This window comes from Pararge aegeria, chromosome 17 (genome assembly GCF_905163445.1).
Source record: "Pararge aegeria chromosome 17, ilParAegt1.1, whole genome shotgun sequence".
NCBI classification, from domain to species: Eukaryota; Metazoa; Arthropoda; class Insecta; order Lepidoptera; family Nymphalidae; genus Pararge; species Pararge aegeria.
The window spans coordinates 10,852,270-10,872,703 of NC_053196.1; the positions used below are offsets into that span (position 1 = coordinate 10,852,270).

The 20,434-nt window shown below is 37.4% G+C and overlaps 1 protein-coding gene across 2 annotated transcripts; it reads right to left on the reverse strand.

The window, feature by feature from the left end:
- Positions 1–1,234: 1,234 nt before the first annotated feature.
- On the reverse strand, positions 1,235–20,351 carry LOC120631100. 2 transcript variants are annotated; one of them, XM_039900536.1, is made up of 18 exons: positions 20,165–20,351; positions 20,001–20,092; positions 19,170–19,213; positions 18,193–18,402; positions 17,366–17,460; positions 17,183–17,286; positions 16,369–16,794; positions 15,041–15,463; positions 14,164–14,283; positions 13,041–13,085; positions 11,582–12,205; positions 10,005–10,151; positions 8,946–9,135; positions 8,212–8,575; positions 7,301–7,466; positions 4,598–4,793; positions 3,569–3,701; positions 1,235–1,776 (listed from the first exon to the last, which is right to left on the reverse strand). In XM_039900536.1, the coding sequence occupies exons 1-18, from the start codon at positions 20,269–20,271 to the stop codon at positions 1,642–1,644; spliced, it is 3,621 nt and encodes a 1,206-aa protein (XP_039756470.1). In that variant the 5' UTR covers positions 20,272–20,351; the 3' UTR covers positions 1,235–1,641. The 2 variants fall into 2 exon arrangements, with proteins under 2 accessions (XP_039756470.1, XP_039756471.1); XM_039900537.1 differs by lacking the exon at positions 14,164–14,283.
- Between the last annotated feature and the right edge of the window lie 83 nt (positions 20,352–20,434).

Consider the following 20,434-nt stretch of genomic DNA (forward strand, 5'->3'; position numbering starts at 1 on the left):
CGGAATCTCTTAGATACAATGATTTAAAAAAAAAAAAATAGGAAAACGATTGGAATAAATATACTGGTTAAGAAAATAATAAATGATTATGAAATAAAATATAGTTTTTTTTTTTGGGAGTTATTATTGGAGTTAATTCTATTACCGTTAAATAAAATACTTAATACTACGTAGAAACTAAAAAGGCGGGTTAACAGTTGGCTAGCCCTGCGCATGCTTTGATTTATTATTACACCTGCCAGCTAGGAGGTGAAAAAATATAAATCAATAAACAAACGAAAGGACAGCCAGTTGCAGGAATAAATGACTTTACAATGAGCTCAAAGCATGGTGCAAGATATCAAGACTATCGTCGAAATGGCCTTGATCTTAGATTTTTTTAAAGTAAGTTTTTAGATCATAGACATTAGTGTGTACTAATGGCAACTTTTTATACATTATTTAGTTTAACTGCGGGATAATTTCGACAGGGTTGCCTTAAAATTAAAAACTTTTCAAAACTTTAAATGAACTCTTGAATTAAGGATTATTTGACAAGTGAGAAACTGTCTTACAATAACAAATTCAAGCAAAGTTCAAACTAAGCATTACTTATTAGATAATAAAGAAAAACAAATACTTAACACGTTGGCTGCTGAAAACACAACGTTTGTGTTTGATAACTACGTAACGCGTGTGCGGCTCGAACACGCTAGGCGTGTTAAAATAAATGTACCTACAAGGATGCGGCCGAACACGCTGGGCGTGTTTTTTCGGCGTTCTGCGAGTGCGGCAAACACAAACGCTGTGTTGTTTAAATATACTGTTAGAGCGGCCTTTACGCAACAAGTGTGTTATACGTTACCGCAAGTACGTTTTATTAAATATTAGTTAAACGTTAACGCAATTACGTTTTATTATATATTAGACAGTATACCTACTTAAAATTCGTTGTTTTGTGAGTTATTTTGTGAGTATATAAAAATACAAATTGCTATTCAAATGCGACAAGTGTTGGGTTTTCATGTTGTTCAATAAATAAATGAGAAAATACGAGTGATGTAATAACACACCTGTTGCGTAAAGGCCGCATAGCTGTCGCGATAAGTTTAAACACGCCAGGCGTGTGGGGCCGCATGCTCGTAGCGCCTGTTTCGAATACGCTTCACCAGTGCTGAAAACACGCCTAGCGTGTAATCCTGCCGCACTCGTGTACCGTATTTGTTAATGTTAGGCAGCAGTCAACGTGTTAACGGACCTCATTTAGTTTAGTTTAATACAAATCTGACTAGCCAACTATCTTTTAGATACGTGTAGACCAAAATTAACAGAAATGTATTTATTATAGCACAATTTTCGGACGGATACAAGGCGTCCCACACACGTAAATATTATTGACAATATTCTGTATCTGTCAATAATAATACCTGAGTCACGTACGTCATGCTGCTGACAATATTCTGGGTACTGTCAATAATATTGTTTGAGTAAAAAGTAAGTTTTTGTAAAAATTGTTGCCAATATTCATATTGTCAATAGTATTGACTGTGAGCGGGCGGGCAGCCAAACATTTAACTACATGGTAATTTTAAGCACATCTAGCCAACTACATTAAATTACTAATACAGATCATTTATATCCCAAGCCACTATATAAAACTTTTTAATCGCACAGGGTATGGTGTTCAACTACCGTATCATCTGTGATGAGAATTGTGTGATCCTCAGCTAAATCCTGTGGCAGGTCGATTTGTGCGGTAAGTTCTTGCAATCCTTCAATCAGCTCATTCAGAGAAGCCTGTAGAAGAAAAAAAAATGACTAGACTTGGTCTTCTAATGCAGTCAGATGAAGGCAATTGGACATAGTTAAATGAAAAGGGCTGTGAGCCTCATAAGAAAGCTCAGAGTCACTCAGCGGGTGATGGAGAGAGTTATATGGTAGGAGTATCTTCACGTGATCAAATCAAAAATGAGGAGATCCGTAGAAGAACTAGAGTTACCGACATAGCTCAGCTAGCGAAGCTGAAGTCGCAATGGGCAGGGCACATAGCTAGAACAAACGATGGACGTTGGGCGACCCTGAACCGGTAAACGCAGTGTAGGTCGCCCCCAACTAGGTGGACAGGTGATATCAGGCGAGTCGCTGGGAGCCGCTGGAGGCACAGGACCGTGGATTGTGGAACTCCCTACAAAAGACCTATGTCCAGCAGTGGACGTCAATTGGTTATAATGATGATGTGGATGATGATGCAATGAAAAGGATACAAGCCACATGGAGGTAGTTTTGTGACATTTCTGGCCTTACAAATAAATGTTAACGATAGCGTCGAATAGTTGTCTTTTCACTGATAACGTAAATTGAAGTATAACGATACACTGCATAACTTTTGCGACGTTATGTTACATTAGTTTTTTTTGTAAGGTCCTAAATGTCTCAAGACTACCAGAATCTTTGTTGGAAACTTTTCGTTTAACTGTGTCCAATTATAGCAACCATACCAAACCCAAGGCGTACAACCTTACATCTTGGTTGCAGCCAATCAGATGACTTGTTTCAATTGACTCGTTTTATCATTGGTCGTAAATTTGCATGCCACGACAGACGTGGATCTTTAAAGGTAAGTGCATTATCTTTATAATGCACTTACCTTTAAAGATCCGTCCGAAAAATTAGTCCGTCCACGATTATTTTAATTCCTAATTTTCTTTAGTTGATGTATGATTTTTGTTGTTGATTCCTAGGCATACATCAACCGTTCACCAATCTCCTAAGAAACGTTTTTTGTCCTATAGACATCGCCTTAATCAATAGACATTCGATTAAGGCAATGCCTAGGTTATAGTAAGCGGCCATAAATAAACACTGCGGGAACCGACTATTATAAAAATTTTAGCCGTATAATAATAGCCGGGCTAAAAATTTTCCTGCATTAACATATGAAAAGTAATCCAAAGGCCGGCTCCAGGATGCAAGGTGTCTCTGTCTGGTTCCCTAATAGCCTCAAGGTCAGAGTTGTGATTAAGCCGAACATACGTAACAAATAAACAAACTGACATATTTTCGCATTTATAATAAATGATAAATAATAAATATATAAATAATAAATATACTACGACAATACACACATCGCCATCTAGTAATCTAGTCATCGCTCCAAAGTAAGCGTAGCTTGTGTTATGGGTACTAAGATGACTGATGAATATTTTTATGAATAATACACATAAATACTAATAATATACAGATAAACACCATTATAATATACACAAAAACATTTTCTAGTTGTGGGAATCGAATCTACGGCCATGGACTCGGAAAGCAAGGTCGCTGCCCACTGCGCCATTCAGCCGTCATCGTCATCATACTGTACGCACGGATATAAGAATTGGATATTCCTAAAGAAAGTTAAGTTAACAATTCGTCGGAAAAAGTTCGGAAGATCGGAAGTTCGTCTGTTGTACTATTTCAAAGAAGAGCTAATGTTCCGTAAATTTAGCATCCGCGCAACTGACATTGTGTAATATCACTTAAATACAAGTGATATTTAACAACGTCGGTTATGCGGTTTGTGCTGCCAATAAACTTACTGTACCTTGGTTTCATTGAACTCCTCTAGATAGCTATCCATGGCAGCATCTTCCCCATCAAAAGGCTCCGCTAAGACCCTCAAGTGTTCGGGCAATAACGATACATCCATCGCTCCGTTCGATTCATTTTTTAGAATTCTGTAACGAATAAATACAAATTGAATATACGACAAAAAACCGACTGTTAACGTTGGAGGTGTGTTAAGAAATGCTTTGTGCGTAAGTTTTTGTGTTGTTACCAAATCAAGGATTAAAACTAAACAATACATTTTTTTACTTTATAAGTTACAATGGGTAAAAAGTACATCATTTGAGTTTTTAGTGTTTTTTTTTTATTTATAACATTTATTTGATTTTTAAAATCTAATTGATTGCACCACCTCTTTTCTGGTACTCTCTTTGGTTGTCTGGAAGAAATTGCTATGTAGCGATAAGGCGATCAAATTGTACTCTCTTGTTTTGTATTTATATGTCTGTAACTACTTTTTTTTCTTTGGTGTACAATAAAAATGTATTCATTCATTCATTTTTTTATTTATGCGTAGTGTCTTGTCAATCAAGTGTTAATTAGTTATATTTTCTCTTTAGAATAATTAATGAGAAATAATCTTCTCGTGTAACGCGAGATTAATACAAAATACAGGCATCAGCTGTAGATCTATAAAAACTACACACTCTTCTAGAATTTCAGATATCAATAAAAAAAACCCAAGAAAAATATACATTTAAGGATAAAACAGACGCTAAGATTTTATTTTTCCCAAGTGCGGGCTGGCTGTTAGATCCGGACTGGTAGGGCCAATGCTACGTGCTAACGTCCCGTACGTATTTGGTATATAAAAGAAAGTCGTCACCAATACTAATGGCTATTTAGATTGTTTTTTTTTTTTAATTTTTAATTTTATACTTATTTAATAATATAATTGTACAATTATATTATGCTTTGAATACTTTTCTAGGCCTTGTCAACTGCCTTTCTATGTGTAAACAGTGAACAATAAAATTATATTCTATTCTATTCTACTCTATTCTACCTTAGTATCCGTCGCCTGGTGAACTCTGGTCCGGTGAGTATGGTGACAGTGGCAAGTGCTGTGACGTCAGAAGAGCGCGCGCGTCGCTCCAACTTGGGCCACGGCACCCGCAACACAACGGTGTGTTGGGAGCGGCGTCCCATCACCCGACGCTGTCCGACTAGCTCCGCGTCCGCCGATATGAATCTGTATTGTACTGGAAATAATACATTTTATTTGTAATCAAAAAATTAAATTTTTTATCCATTCTCGTCCGCATTTAAGCGTTGATAAATGAACGCTTACAAATGGCCTGCTCCAAGAGTTTAAAGTCTCACAACGACCTATTGAGGTTTATGTTGTCGGCCGATTGGCGCAGTGGGCAGCGACCCTGCTTTCTGAGTCAAAGGCCGTGAAAATTTTTGTGTGATAAACATGACTGTTTTTCAGTGTCTGGGTGTTTATATGTATATTATAAGTATTTATGTATATTATTCATTAAAAAGATATTCATCAGTCAACTTAGTACCCATAACATAAGCTATGCTTACTTTGGGGCCAGTGTAATGTCGTAGTATATAATTATTAATTTATTATATGTCGAAAGATTTTCTAAAAGATATAACTAGAAACGAAAAGATCCGCAGGATAACTAGTCACTGACATAAACCCAAACTATCAACCGAAATGGAAACTAGCAAGCGTAGTGTATCTAGCACGGTGGTAGAGTAACTACACACAGGCAGACTTGACGTTTCAAAAGTACTTATGTTAGGCCTACTTGAAATAAGTGAATTTTGAATTTTGATGGACCGACGTCATAAAGAGCGTGACGGCAGTGGGTGATTTTTTTTTTATTGTTTATAGATAGACCAAGCCGATAGCCCACCTGATGGAAATTGGAAACCGTCACCGATAAATAAAGCAACACTTCACAGGGCATGCAAGGAACACATCCTGCAAAATGTTGTGTCGATCAAGCTGCGGTGTAGATGTCATGTACTGACATGTTTGACGGCCGACTGGCGCAGTGGGCAGCGACCCTGCTTTCTGAGTCCAAGGCCGTTGGTTCGATTCCCACTACTGGAAAATATTTATCTGATGAACATGAATGTTTTTCAGTGTATGGGTGTTTATCTGTATATTATATAATTATTTATGTATATTATTTATGAAATATTCATCGGTCATCTTAGTATCCATAATACAAGCTACGCTTACTTTGGGGCTAGATGGGTGTATTGGCGAAGTATATTTATTTATTTATGTACTGTAACTACACCGGCAACCACGCCCTTCAGACCGGAACACGGCATTGCGACAATGCTGCTTAGCGGCAGAAATAAGCATGGTAGTACTACTTCCCCGGACGAGCTCTGTCACAAAAAGTTCTACTACTTGTATAAATGACACTCCACCTATTATTGTCTTACTGTAATGTGTCTGCAGGTACTTCTTTCTCTTAGAAACGAATGTATTAAGAACGTGTTAGCCTATAACCCGGTCGCGCAAGAAATCTAACGTCTGTCAGTTGGGCATGTAAAATAATAAAACAGTTGACTTAAATAAGCCAGCTTGCAGCAGCGTTGTGGGTTTAAGCTCAACATTCATCTTTCCTATAAGAACATACATCTGTCTGTACATTTGATTAAGCAAGTAGAGTTCTACAATTAAACGTTTTTTTTTTTTGGTGACACTTGATCTATATAGAATTTCATCTTTAATTTTTTCATGGAATATAAACTCCTTCGTTCGAATATAACTCGTTCCTTGATATTTATCAAAACAAATCTGGGTGTATATCTGTATATTATAAGTATTTATGTGTATTATATTCATAAAAAAATATTCATCAGCTATCTCAGTACCCATAACACCAGTACCCAAGCTACGCTTACTTTGGGGCTAGATGGCGTTGTGTGTATTTAAAAAAAAAAAAAAAATTCATAGGATCGCTATTGCGCTTTGATATTTAGAAAATAGTAGTAATTTCATCTGGATAATTTCGGTCCTAATCTCATGAAATGCTGGGCATTGGCCCTCTCTCCCCTTAGAGGAGAAGTATAAGAGCTTAAACTTTCCACGTGCTCCTAAAGGGGTTGGCGGGAACAATGTTAATCCTAATAGCAGGGACCTACGGCGTGTTGGATTATGCCAATATCCTTACTCCGGGCTGGTACTTAGATATATTTTGACTGTCGCACCTAACGTTTTCAAGACATAAAACAGAGGCATTAACATACAAGAAAGTACATAGAGCAACCGAAAGTATTTTATTACTCGCTTATAAGAAGGCGATCCCCAGATGAGTAATATCGCGTTTGGGCGAAGCGAAGCATAAATGGGTCGGAGAATAACTAATGTATTTAAAGTTTTTTATGAGAAAAAATTACTTACCAAAAGAAAGCAGTACGTTGTACGCAGACACGAGGAACCGGTAGCAAATAAATAAAATACATAAAATTATTGATTGAAGCAGTATTAATATAATTTTTAGTGGTAAATTAAAAATATTTTTTTTTATTCCACTACAATTTAGCCCTTGACTGTAATTGCACTTTTTTTTAATACTGAGAAAATGCTTGACGCATACCACTCCGTTGGGGGAAACGGAGTTGTTGTATGGGACTTGCACCCACTAAAAACTCTGTTTGTCCCTCCAGAAAATTCGGGTTCCACGTTTAATAACCGCTGCGCCAGCGAGGTGTTCAAAACACAACTTACAGTTGAAATGCACGCGAGCGGACAAGAAGGCGGGTCCGGAGGACTTATTGAAGAGCTTGAGCTCGATATTGCTGCGCGACACCGCGCGTACGAGCGCCGTGTCTCCGTACGTCATGAGCCCCGACCAACGCACGCTGTCGTTACTAGCGCATCCGTGAAGTTTGATCTGTGGAATCATTAATAAAAATAGATATGAATAAAAATAGGTTTAAGTTGGCGAACGAAGTTATCACCATCCCCTTACAATTATGTAAACATGTATGTATGAATTTTGAATTTGAATATACTATGACAATACACACATCGCCATCTAGCCCCAAAGTAAGCGTAGCTTGTGTTAGGGATACTAAGATAGCTGATGAATATTTTTTAATGGATATACATAAATACTTATAATATACAGATAAACACCCAGACACTGAAAAACGTTTATGTTCATTACACAAACATTTTCCAGTTGTCGTAATCGAACCCACAGCCTTGGACTCAGAAATCTGGGTCGCTGCCCACTGCGCCAATCGCCCGTCAAATACATTTGGCCGTCGGAGATACATTAGTAAGTTGTTTTTGATATCGTGGTAAACGCCAACAGCGTCTTGTCAGCATCATGTCAGTATATAAAGGCTATGTAATTCCCTTACCATTGAGGCCGATAAGGGTTACTTCCTCCCGTGCACTTATCGTGCAATTTTATGCCAGAAAAGTTTCTAGCTTAATTGACAATAGTGTATTCGTTATAAGTCTGTTATAGTTGCCTTGAATAGATCGCTATATAGTGGATAAGGCTACCAAACTTTAAGTTCTACCAAACTAGCTGTATTGTATTTTTTTGTGTCATATTTATTTGCGGTAAAACAATATTTTAATCATTCATTCGTTCATTTATTAATATCACACAGTACAGAACGTACCTTTCTTGAATAATCACTGTTCTTATCAAACACTAGATGCAAGGCTGCTGCGTGCGGCAGACAAGAGTTCGGAGCGAAGACAACCGGCAATGGTCTACATTCACAAGGGCCAAACGACAGCACGTACGTCCCTCTGGATTCAACGCCCGGACTATCCAACATGAATCCATCACCCATTATTTGGCATCGGATTTGAATCCTTTGGTTTGTAGAGTTCTTCAAACTAAGCTCTTTCCTCCCAGCGCGGACCCATGACATATTGTTGTAATTGGTTTTGATCGGGAAGGACTTCGGCCTATCTGATCCGCCTGCAATTTCGATTGTTGCTATGTTGCCGTTTGATGTTTCTTCTAGTATCAATGTTCTGCCAAAGAATAGAATTTTCTATTTAGCACTACAAAAAGGATGTTTTCAAAGCCTAAAGCTTGTTCTGAACAACTTTCAAACCTTTTAACCCGCGCCATTAAAGAATAGATTTATAAAAGATAGTCGATGTCATGCTATCTCTTTCGCACAGTATACGGGCGTACGAATTTTGTGCGAATGAAATAACAAGACATCGAACATCTTTTATAAATCTATTCTTTAATGGCGCGGGTTAAAAGGTAAGAAATGGTTCGGAAAATGCTTTTATTCACAAGGAATCAATCTTATCCAGAGAAAGTTTATTATTCTTAATCTATCTATTTGAATGTTTTTCTAAAACAAAATCATATAAAAAATAAACTACTTACCCCTCATTTAATGTATCGTGGGGTCCAAAGTACACCAGTTTGAGTTGGTTAACACTCCCAGGGTGTATCTCGACTTTGTTCGCTGACACTTTGAACGGGAACTGTCCCTCAGTGCCGATCTTACATCTGAACTTTACCGCCCATACCCCAGTTATGGTACCGGTATTACATAAGTTTAGTATTGTTGGTTCTAAAACAAATATTACTAATTAATTCTTAATTTAAAGCGGTGGAAAATTGAAAAGGAGCTTAGGGGGAACTAGTTCGACCCCCGGCACCTGAACTTTTCACTTTTCTAATTTAATATCACTTATACGGTTATGGAAAACATCGTGAGGAAACCTGAAAACCTGAGTTTTCTATAATATTCAAAATGGCTTCGAGACTTCACAAGTCTCCAATTGGCCAGCCAAAGCAATTTCATTTTGGCATAAAAACCGGACTTTGTTGTTGCCCATTAATGGGATGATTATGATGATACTAGATTATTTTTAATTAGCTGATGACCACTTTCTTCATCCGCTTTTTTATACTTTTTTTTACAATTTTGTTTGTTTTTACCCTTGGTTTTTCTGGGATAAAAAGTAGCCTATGTGGAACTCCGAACTTTCAACTAACTCTATGCCGAAAATAAATACGATTGGTTGCTTAGTTAAGGCGCAAATAAGGGCAAACAAACATACATACAAGCAAATACACTTTCGCATTTATAATATTAAGTTCCTAATATTAAGTAAGGATAAGTAAGACAGGCGACCTATGTGAAGGGACAGGTCGGTGAGGCGGGTATGTGGCATAGTTGGTGAAATAGTTGGCATGGGAAAAAATTACGTATCGGATTTCGTATGGGTATGGCTGCGCTAATAGAAAAGAAAGAGAAAGGATGGCGCTATTCTCGTATTTTTCTAATATTGAGCATTATTTCGACAACCTTGTTCAGGAAAGATCAAAATTGCTGTGCTGGCCATGCGAGTAGCGGCCGGCAAAAGTTGTAGGAAATCCGTTATATTTACACGTTCGGTCATCAAGCCGCTACAGTAATGTACTATAACTAATTACCATTACTAAGGAGTAGTTTGCCGACCGGCGGCTGCACTGCGAGGCTGGCGCTGCCTACAGAGCCAATCAGACTCACTGCCTTCAGTACGGTGTTGATGCCGATCATTGCCACGCTCAGTGTGCCGTTGAATGTTGCCATTTGGTCATCTGGTGCAAAAATAATCATTTAAAAATTAAATATATAATTTTTTTAATTTTATTTTAATAGTGGGCAAATGGGACATCAATGTTAAGTGGTAAACTATCTTGTATAAACAGTACAACACCAAGCAAGTCATGCAACATTCCTTGAACCTGAGGCGGAGATGTTAAGCCTCATAAGCCCATAATGACACCGGCCACCACGCCTGCTGCTTTGCCGCAGAAATAAGCTTGGCGGTAGTACTTTGCCGAACAAGCTGTCACAAAAAGCTACGAAGTGTAAATAAAAACCGAAATAATACTTCAGAGGCTCTAAAGGTTCATTATTTACTGTCTTTGAGACTTATCTGTGAAACCGAAACACTAATAGTTTTTGAGTAAACCATTGCAATAGCTTTTACTGATAGAATGCAGATACAGTCCTGACATCACATGCAAAAGTAAAATCAAGTGACTCCTGAAACTATATTATTTACGCGTCGCGTACGCAGGTAGGTTCTATCCACCTTCTATCCACGTTTCGGTCTTCTATCTTCATAAGTAAACACTGAGAATGTTTTGAATTAGTTTGTTTGGAAAAATAAATATGCTTTTGATTTACTATTTTTACAAGATGATTATGCTATGCTATGTATGCTTATGAAATATACTTATGCAGCCTTCAAAAGTATTTCGTAATTCCGTTACACGTTGTATATTCCCTATATGTATAAATAATTGAATTTAAAAAAATATATATATATATTAACAAGCTACTATCTATCTATCTGGGAACCCGGTCGTGGCTACTTGTAGAGGAATGAAAAAATATACTATTCATTTAATATCCATATCATGAGTATGCATACAAAAAAGATATATTAGTTTTTATCAACGCAATTAAACGTTACTTTCTTAAACTGTCAAGGAAAACATCGTGAGGAAACCTGCACGCCTGAGAGTTCTTCATAATGGTCTCAAGGGCGTGTCCACACTTGTCCACACGGAGACTCAAGGAGACTCAAGCCCTGTAGTAGGCCGGTTATGATTAAATATAAAAACGTCTTCTTCTTTAAGGCTGTATCTATATATATAAAAGAGAAAGTGTGTGGGTATGTTCCGTATAGGCTCCGAAACTGGCGGATTTCAATGAAACGTTCAGGCAATCTCCGGATTGAACAGGCGAGTAATCCTGTAAAGTTTGGTGACGATCGGAGCACTCCTATTTTTGAACTGTCAAACTGTCAAATAAAGCTTTATTTACTATGATGATATTCTATTGTTGGGTGTACATGGGTGCAGATAATGATCTTCACCCGCTCGAGAAGAGAATAGGAGAGAATGAGAATGAGATGAGACTTAAATAAAATAAAGCAAAATCTAGCCCGGCGAAGCGGGCTGGGTACGCTAGTATTATATAAAAACTTATGCGACATAATCGACTTGTTTACACTTACTCATTTCCAGTTCAGATAACTTCGGCGAGGTAAAAGTTATAGCAACTTTAATAGCATTTCCACTGCTCAACCTGCATAGTTGTTTATTAATTCCCTTCTTATTTTTCACTGGACCTTCTTCCACACACCCCGAACGATCCATGAGCACCTTACTGACATCGTTCTTCTTAATTTCTTGCACAGACTTGATAACGAACATACTTTCACCCATAGGAATCGATAACTCCAACTGCAGATCGACCGGACAGTCACTGATGAGAACAAAGTGTTTTGTCAGCGATGACTTCTCTTGTATCGGTGGGAAAGTGACTTTGTTGACGCCATCGCAGGACAATGCTTGTATTTCAGGTAACTTGAAGTTAACGTCCACATTTCCTTTATATTCAGCGTCGCCATCTATCGATGAGTCCTTGAGGTACAGAGTGAACGGTAGATATGTGTCCATTTCTATGTTAGATGTGACGTATATTGTGAAATTTTCCGTTTTCCTCGGCGATAGAAGGAGAGGGAATCGCGGTAACTCGATCGTAAGATCTCTGCTAACTGGATCATCGAATTCGAATCTTGCCGTCAGCCAACTGTCGGTTAGCGTTTTAACTGAGATAGACACTGCGACACTTACACCTGTGTTTGAGAATATTTGCTTATGTTAAGGTGTGATCAAACTGAGGTGAATTCCATGCGGCGATTAGAGGAATTCGCCACCACAATTCGCTGTTAGACGACGCGATAGATTTCGTGCTAGTTTTCAAGACATCTAAACGAAGCCTTAGCCTCTGAAACTGTCGAGACTACCCGCTTGTAGCTTGGTCCTTATTGGAGAATCATGTCTCTTAATTTTGAAGAGAAACTAAACTGTTGTTAGTAGACATAGAAGTGTCACTAGATTCAAGTAGTTTGCATTTTGTTCAAGTAGTTTAAGAAGAAGAAGAAACACTTTATTGCACCGATAACATACAGGAAAAGAAACACTAAAGACTATACAGTAAACAATGTAGACATGCAAAGGTCGCCGTATTGCTGCAAGCAATCTCTAACAGGCAACTTTTCGTATCGCTTTAGTTTCGCGTCAATTGAGCTACTTTCGTGCGACTTTCTTTCCATCCCACGCGGTATTCGCCTCAGTTTGAACACAGGTTTACGTATTTTTTAGGATTTTTCCCACCAAAGATGCTTCAAATTAAGATGGGTTTAACCTAGAAGCCGATCTTTCTTAGCGTATTCTCAGAGCCCAAACAAACGCATAGGAAACTTGAGAGCTATGAGGCAGCATTATTTATTCCATTAATATATAATCCATATTCTATCCAAACAGAATAAAAAACTGGTTAAATTATATTGTTCTAACAAAAATATTTAACGTATACAGGTTTTATCTTTATAGCATTTAACTAGAAACTTGTTTTTTTTAAATAGTTCTAAGAGAAACAGGGAATGAGAAAACCATTAAAAAACTTACCAACAAAACCTTCTACGTGACTCGTTGTAATTTCCGCCCATTGCTCTGCAAAATAAATTTTATAGATATTTATATACGTCCTAATACGACAATTTCATGTTAGTAAATAATTTATAAAATTTACTCTAACTTTCGATCGACAAAGTCCAAACACAAAGGAGTTCTTATTAATGTGCCCGTTTTTGTTAAGATTAAAAAGAAGGTATTTTCATTAAACCTGCGGAAATTTCTGTAGGTCTTTGCCGCTTGAAACGTTAATGGTAAACGAGCGAATGAATAGGGATTTCTTATAGGTTTGAGAATGTAACTTGTCCAGTAAAATATCCCGCGAGTTTTCGCCGGTAGAAATCATACTTCTATGTCTAAATAGTACATTCTAGAATGTGTTTTCATCACTGCTGGACTAAAGAGCCAGATAGGTTGGTGAACGCAATATATGGTAGCAGTAGTAACCACTGCTCGTTCTCTGTTGCATTCTTTCAGTCGGCGCCAATTGTATACGATAAAAGTGTTTCAGTTATTTATTTCCGGGTTTGCAGGCTGTTCATCATATAGACCCATTACCGCCCCACTACATGGCATGGGTTTCCTCCCACCAGTGGCGTGCACTTCATACATGCAGAAAAGCACTGCATACCCTAAAAATTTTCTATTACTCATAAACGGGAAGGATTTTTCCATTCTATGCCATTTTCCTTCTTTATGCATACCCTGTTCAAAAACCCTGTGCACGCCACTGCCTCCCACAATGAAAAGGTGTTAAGGCCGTAGTCCACCTCGCAGGCCCAGTGCGGATTGGTGGACTCCACATCCCTTGAGAACATTATGTAGAACTCTCAGGCATGCAGGTTTCCCAACGATGTTTTCCTTCACCATTGAAGCAAGTGATATTTTATTTACATAAAACGCACGTAACCTAGAAAAGTTAGAGGTGCGTTATGGGATTTGAACTCGGCCCCCTGGAAGTTAAGTCGAGCTCCTACCCACTGCGCTATCAAAGCTTCATTTGCAGGCTGTTAGTTTTTAGTAATATTGTTATGACAATTATAAACGTTCGGTTGTTAGTAAAAGGTATCAGTAGTTTTAGTGATATTCCCTCATAAGCAAAGCGAGACCCACAAACCTTTAGCCAACCCCTCCTGAGTGAAGCGCTTACGATTAAGCATCTCGTCCCAATCTACGGAACTATCTAACTCTCTATACCTTACACTTGGGGAGGGGATGCGAGATGAGTTACAGTCGCCTGAAAATAACTAAGCATTATCACTACCTTGTGAGTTGTCAACATTGTTGCTTATAAATTAATTCACAGGCATCTTCTCTTCTTTTTAGGGCCATAGATTTACAACAGTGGATCAGAAGTGTTTATGTTGGTCAACAAATACAAACATAAAGAGTACCTATTAACTACAATCGGAAAAGTATACAATACATTCCATAAAGGTTTCCTCTATGACAATCTATAATTTTTTTTTAAATTTAAAAGTTTTCTTCATACTTTTGCCCTGGAAATATTATTGTCATAATAAAGTGTATTTTATGAACTGAAATATTAATATGATATTTTCATTGACACTTATTAACTTCAAAGAAGACTTGGTCAGAACAAGCTTATTTAAAGTCTCCCTCTCTCTTACTCGCGAAATATATTTTACAATGTCAATTTTGGCACCTTTCCGATTTAAAGCACTGTTTCCCAAATTTGTAACTAGATGACGCTATTACGATTCCATACAAATCGTAGTTAACATTCACGCGATCGAATAAGTAAACGTAGAAAATCTCACACAAGGCACCCTTCACTGATACACTTTGCGAACAGCGTCGTAATGTGAAAGTATCGGATTTCAGATAGATACCAAACAACCCTTAGAAGATGAAAGTAATAAAATTTAATTGAAGCTGATAAATAGCACTGTGTACAACTGTGGAAGAAAAAATAATCATAAAGCAGGAAAAATTTACACACAATATACACAAATATTTAATACAATACATACCTTTGCTTATAGAGAGTGGACTGTCCCCAGACTTGAAACTGGCAATGTTTTCCTGGACAGTACTGAGGGTTGACTGACTTTTGCTAGATGGCGATTTAGAACGAGTCATTCTAGGGCTTCTTAACTCCTCATCTGCACTGTTTTGTGCATTAGCAGAATGACGAGTGACGATGACACTAGGAATTATTTCCTTTTCACTTATTTTGAGTTTGTCAAGCGAGATCACAGTATTGACTGTTCCAGAAGAGCTTGCGGTGTCCGCGTTTTTAGTGTCTCTGAGATTTGTCACATATATATCCTTATTTGAATCTTTGTTCTCTAAAATGTTTACTTGCAGTTCAGTGAGTGGTTGCTTCCTATTAACTTGTTTAGTACGATTGTTTAATTGCAGCATTGCGGACACACTGATGTTTGATTCCTTTCCTGAAAAAAGATAAAGCTACTTAAGCTATTATAATAACTCATTTTGGCTTCCCATATGAAGGGTTTTTAAATGCATTTTAATTTTACTGGTGAAGAAAACTTCGTCAGGAGATCTGTGTGCCTGAGAGCTCACCATCACGTTCGATTCTCAAAGGTGTGTGGAAACACAAAGGTGTCTGCCAATCCGCACTTAGCCAGCATGGTGGACTGTAGAAGGATAGCCAAGGCTGTAGCCTCAACCCTCCTCAATCCGAGAGGGGGCCGTCGAGAGTTTAATTTAAATATGGTATAAGGTTTGATTTTAAACTATGAGTTACTATATAATATTTCTCTACATTAATTATTCTGGGCCATTTGTATCAGCATCTTCTACTCCCCCAAATACATCTTAATGAGGCGAATAAGAGTTATATCTTCTCAAGAGGAATGAGAGTTGGCTGTCTCGGTAAAGTTCTGTACCAAACTCAGTTTTATTTTTATTGCAGAGCGAAATATTCTTTCCGGATGTTATATTTCACTGTTAGCACAGAAAAACACATATTCAGATAACTGTGTTTTTTTTAAATTTATTTGTCAGCAATCTCACCTGAGGATGCAGTCTAACATAGTAGCTAACCTGTTACAGGTATGGCAGTTATATTAAACCCATATCCTCAATCGGTTTCTACGCGACATCGTTCCGGAACGCGAATTCGCTTTGCAGCCCGTCTTTGTGGGGCGATGGTAACAAGCCACGGCCAAAGCCTCCCACCCCACTCTCACTCAGGATGTTCGAACTTGGGACCTCCCGCTTACACCACAGCACTCACTTACTGTGCCTGGGAGGTTGCATTTTGCAATAACGCTAACAAAAAATAAATAAAATCTATATACTGGTAAAGATAATGATGCAATTATATTCTTACCTAAATAGTCAGCAATTTTAGAAATGCTTAACGAATTCTCCATGGAAGTTTCTGTATCATCTGGAACCATGTGTAAATTTGAATGCAAGTTCCTAAGTAAAACATCTGCGGGCTTCGCAGAATTCATAAAAGGTTTTAGACTTGCATTCTGGTTTATCGTTTTACCAGTACCCACTGTAGGTCCCTTAGAAGTACTGTTTATTGCATTGGTTTTAGCAGTTACGTCTTCATTAACGGTTTTTGGACTTTTTGGTACTGCAAAAACAGGTGAATCTCCTTTGCTTGGGAACAAATTGGTCGCAACGGATTTTTCGTTTGCTTTTTCGACACGTGGCTGTCTCACTGGCACGCAGTCTAAAGTTTGATCCATTTTGTAATTGCCAAACGCGTTTGTTTGTGAAGTATACAGCATACCCATTGACGACACTAGAAAAGGGTTTGATAAAAACCTTTACTATAATTTAAATTTGTGTGTCATACACATCGCGATGGGTTGTTATAAGTTTTATGTGCGTGCGTGCGTGCGTGCGTGCGTGCGTGCATGCGCGCGTGGCGTGCGTGCACCGTAGTCATAGTCGGTGGCTTCGTAACTTCCGAACGGCTGAACGATTTTGATTTACTTTTTTATTTGCTTAAAAGGTGATTTAGTTGAGACTGTTCTTAGCGATATTTGATGAAAATCAATCTCCAATTACCAAAAGGTATGCAAGCTACTTCATTCAAGTTAGGCGGCGACAAAATAACTACAGCTAGTTATTTTTGTTTACATCACAATTAACTATCGAAAACTATAATAAAACAAACCTTAACATACCTTCTGTAATACTTGGTCGATCTGGACTGTCAGTATGACCCAGTATATTACCAATTTCAGGGCATCGATTTTTAAAATACGCTGATATGTTTGGTGCAGTCAATCTGAAATTAAAAGTTATTATTGAGAACAAAATATTGTTGTGATGTTATAATATTTAATACGCTTGTGTTTATGACTTACGACATGCTGTCTTGAATATTAATTTGAGTGCTCTGTTGTATGGGCAAACGGCCTTCCTTCAAAACATATGACGCTTCAGCCGCAGTTAGGTCTTTCTGGAATTTATTTATTATCGTTATATATACAATGTGTAAATGAAAACCGAAATATTCATTCGTTTTGCAGGGCAGTGTCGAACTTGGCCAGAAGCAATTAAAAAAAAATGAACCCTTGGCCATGGTGAGTGGAAGAGTTTTGCCCAAGACCCCCAATAGTCCAGATTTATTTACCAAAGGTAACCTTGTAATCTGACAAATTCTATATCCGATGATAAGATTATATTTGTTATAATCTTTTTCAACATGGATTATCTAAAAATATTCAATAAAAAAAAATAACAAATTACCGGGGGTACAGGGTTAGACAGGCACCAGATTACCAAGGGTCCACTGTATTTGCAATAATTATTATAAACACCTTGCTAAGATTTACGCAATTATTTAACATTTCTCTGTTATACTGCAAAATATTTAATTTTTCACTGCACATGTGTAGATTATGATGTAGCTTAAATATTTTACAGTAAATAAAACTGCCATGTTGTCATAGTAGTTAGCATAACAACATGGCATCAGAAGGTCCAGGGTTCAAATTCCAGGTTAAGCCACACCAGGCTAAATAAAAAATTTTATTAATTTAAATTTACTTACAGTTGTTTAATAATTGTCAAAGCCACCTACCTGCCTGCATTGAGCAGCAAGGTCTATGTCTTAAAATTTTCTCCTATGAGAGGAGGCGTGTGAAATATAGGCTGATGAATGTTGGTATAATGTCCAGTGTGCACTTACTTTGGAGTGAAATGAGTAATTTGTTGCAATAGAATGTCTCATAAGATCCTGTATCTCACAAGTCTGTTTGTCCATGTGATTTGTGATATTGTCTATGGACATAGAATGACGGCCATACTCTTCAAAAGCTCTGGATGACCCAGGATCTTGGTTATTGGCATTATCTGCTTCTGTAGACCGCCCTGTCATTTCACCAGGGTTAAATGCACTCTAAAAGATAAAAAGTATCCAATATTAAAGCTGGCAATTTTTTTTTTATTTCCCTACAAGTTGGCCCTTGTCTGGAATCTCACCTGCTGGTAAGTGATGATGCAGTCAAAGGTGTAATCAAGCTAATCTGTTAGGGGTATTGTAGAAATATAAGCCCATACCCCTAATCAGTTTCTACATGACATCATACCGGAATTGTTAGCAGCACATATTTGTTGGTAGGGTAACTAGCCACAGGCAAAGCCTCCCATCATACCAGACTAGAGAAAATTCAGAAATTATGAGTTCCCAAATTGCCACTACTACCCTAGGGAGGTCATCAAAAATTTTAATACTTGTGCCCACCACATCACCACCACCACCACCTTGATTACTATAACAATCTAAACTAGTAAGTAACAGCATTCATTTTATTTATAAAAAAAAAAAACAGCATCATATAATTACATTATCAAGAAAGGCCTATCATATAATTACATTATCATGAATGATGGCATCAAATTGCTTTCATACTATACAGTAACACAAAATCAATGTATAAAGCTATTTTCTTACATAACTGTATTATGAACTAGTATTATCTTAACTTTCATTTAAGTTATTTAAGCTTGATTTAACTATTAAATATCTCAGAAAATTTAAGTGTCACATAAAAAGAGCTACCCTACACAGTAGACAAATATAACAGAAATCATTTAAATCAATTTCGAATCATTTTATTCTTTATGTTACTGTATCCAAAGAGATTAATTCGAAACTTTACTTACTGATTTACTTAGTGAAATACTCCCAAGGCCAGATTCACCAAAACCTGCAATAATTTTTATTCATCATCATCATTGTAATCATACCGACTCACCAGTGGCGTGCACTGGATTTCTTACCAGGGTATGCATACAGCAGGGAAATTACATAAAATGGAAAAAATCCTCCTCCTTATATCCTTATACTGGCTATATTTCAATTTTAGGGTATGCAGTGCTTTAGTGCATGTATGAAGTGCACGCCACTGCGACTCACGGGCACTTGTCTCCTAACACAATGAGAAGGGGTTAAGGCCAATTAATTTAATTAGTGTTATTCAAAGCAAGCTGTTTCCTGCTGCCCATCTTTTATAAAAGAAGGTCTTAGCAAGCCTTCTTTGATGCCAGGTTTGGTACCAGATTAGACCATTGTAAACTTGAAATACAACTAACATAACTATTTTAGGATTTTTTTTATAGTGATTATTGACGAACCAAGCAGATGGCTGATCTGATGGTAAGTGGAAAACCGTTTGCTATATAATAGACTAACACTCGCAGAGCATGCACAGAACACATCTTACAAACTGCCACCATGTGTCCGTCCACCTGAGGCATAGGTGTTAACATCTTTAGACCGGGAAATAGCAATGCTGCGTTGGCGGCTCAAATAGGCTTGGTGCTACTATTCCCCCGGACAATATCTGTCACAAAAAGCTCATTTACTACTTAAAACTCGATCAATTTGTCCGTCTGTAGCCATAGGATGTTATACATTAGGATGTTAGCTATCCACTAGACCAAAGAGGCGGTATAAAAAATACTTAAAAGCATACCGATAAAACAGGAACATACCTTCTATATGTTCCAAGTCCAGTATTCCAGATGATGCACAGTTAGTACCTGTTTGGTTTGACGTATTCTGATTCTGATCGCGACTTACATTGCTAAAAAATGATAAAAAAAAAGTAAAAATATTGCTAAAGCATCGCATATAATATAGAGAAAGACAGGCGTACCTTTCTGCTTCATCATTTGTTAAGACTTTGCGGTACAAACTAAACGATTTATCTTCGGCAAAATGCATTAATCGCTGGATTTTATTTGGTGTTAAAGGATTATCCATTGTATTCCACTTATTTTTTGAAAGCTTATAAATATTATTGTAAACCGACCATTCGATTTATTTCAAAAGCTGAAAACGTTGAAAAACACCACAGACCAGTTATCATTTCAGATTGACACTTGATGCCTAGGGTTTACATCCTAATTAAAAAAAGTACTCGTGA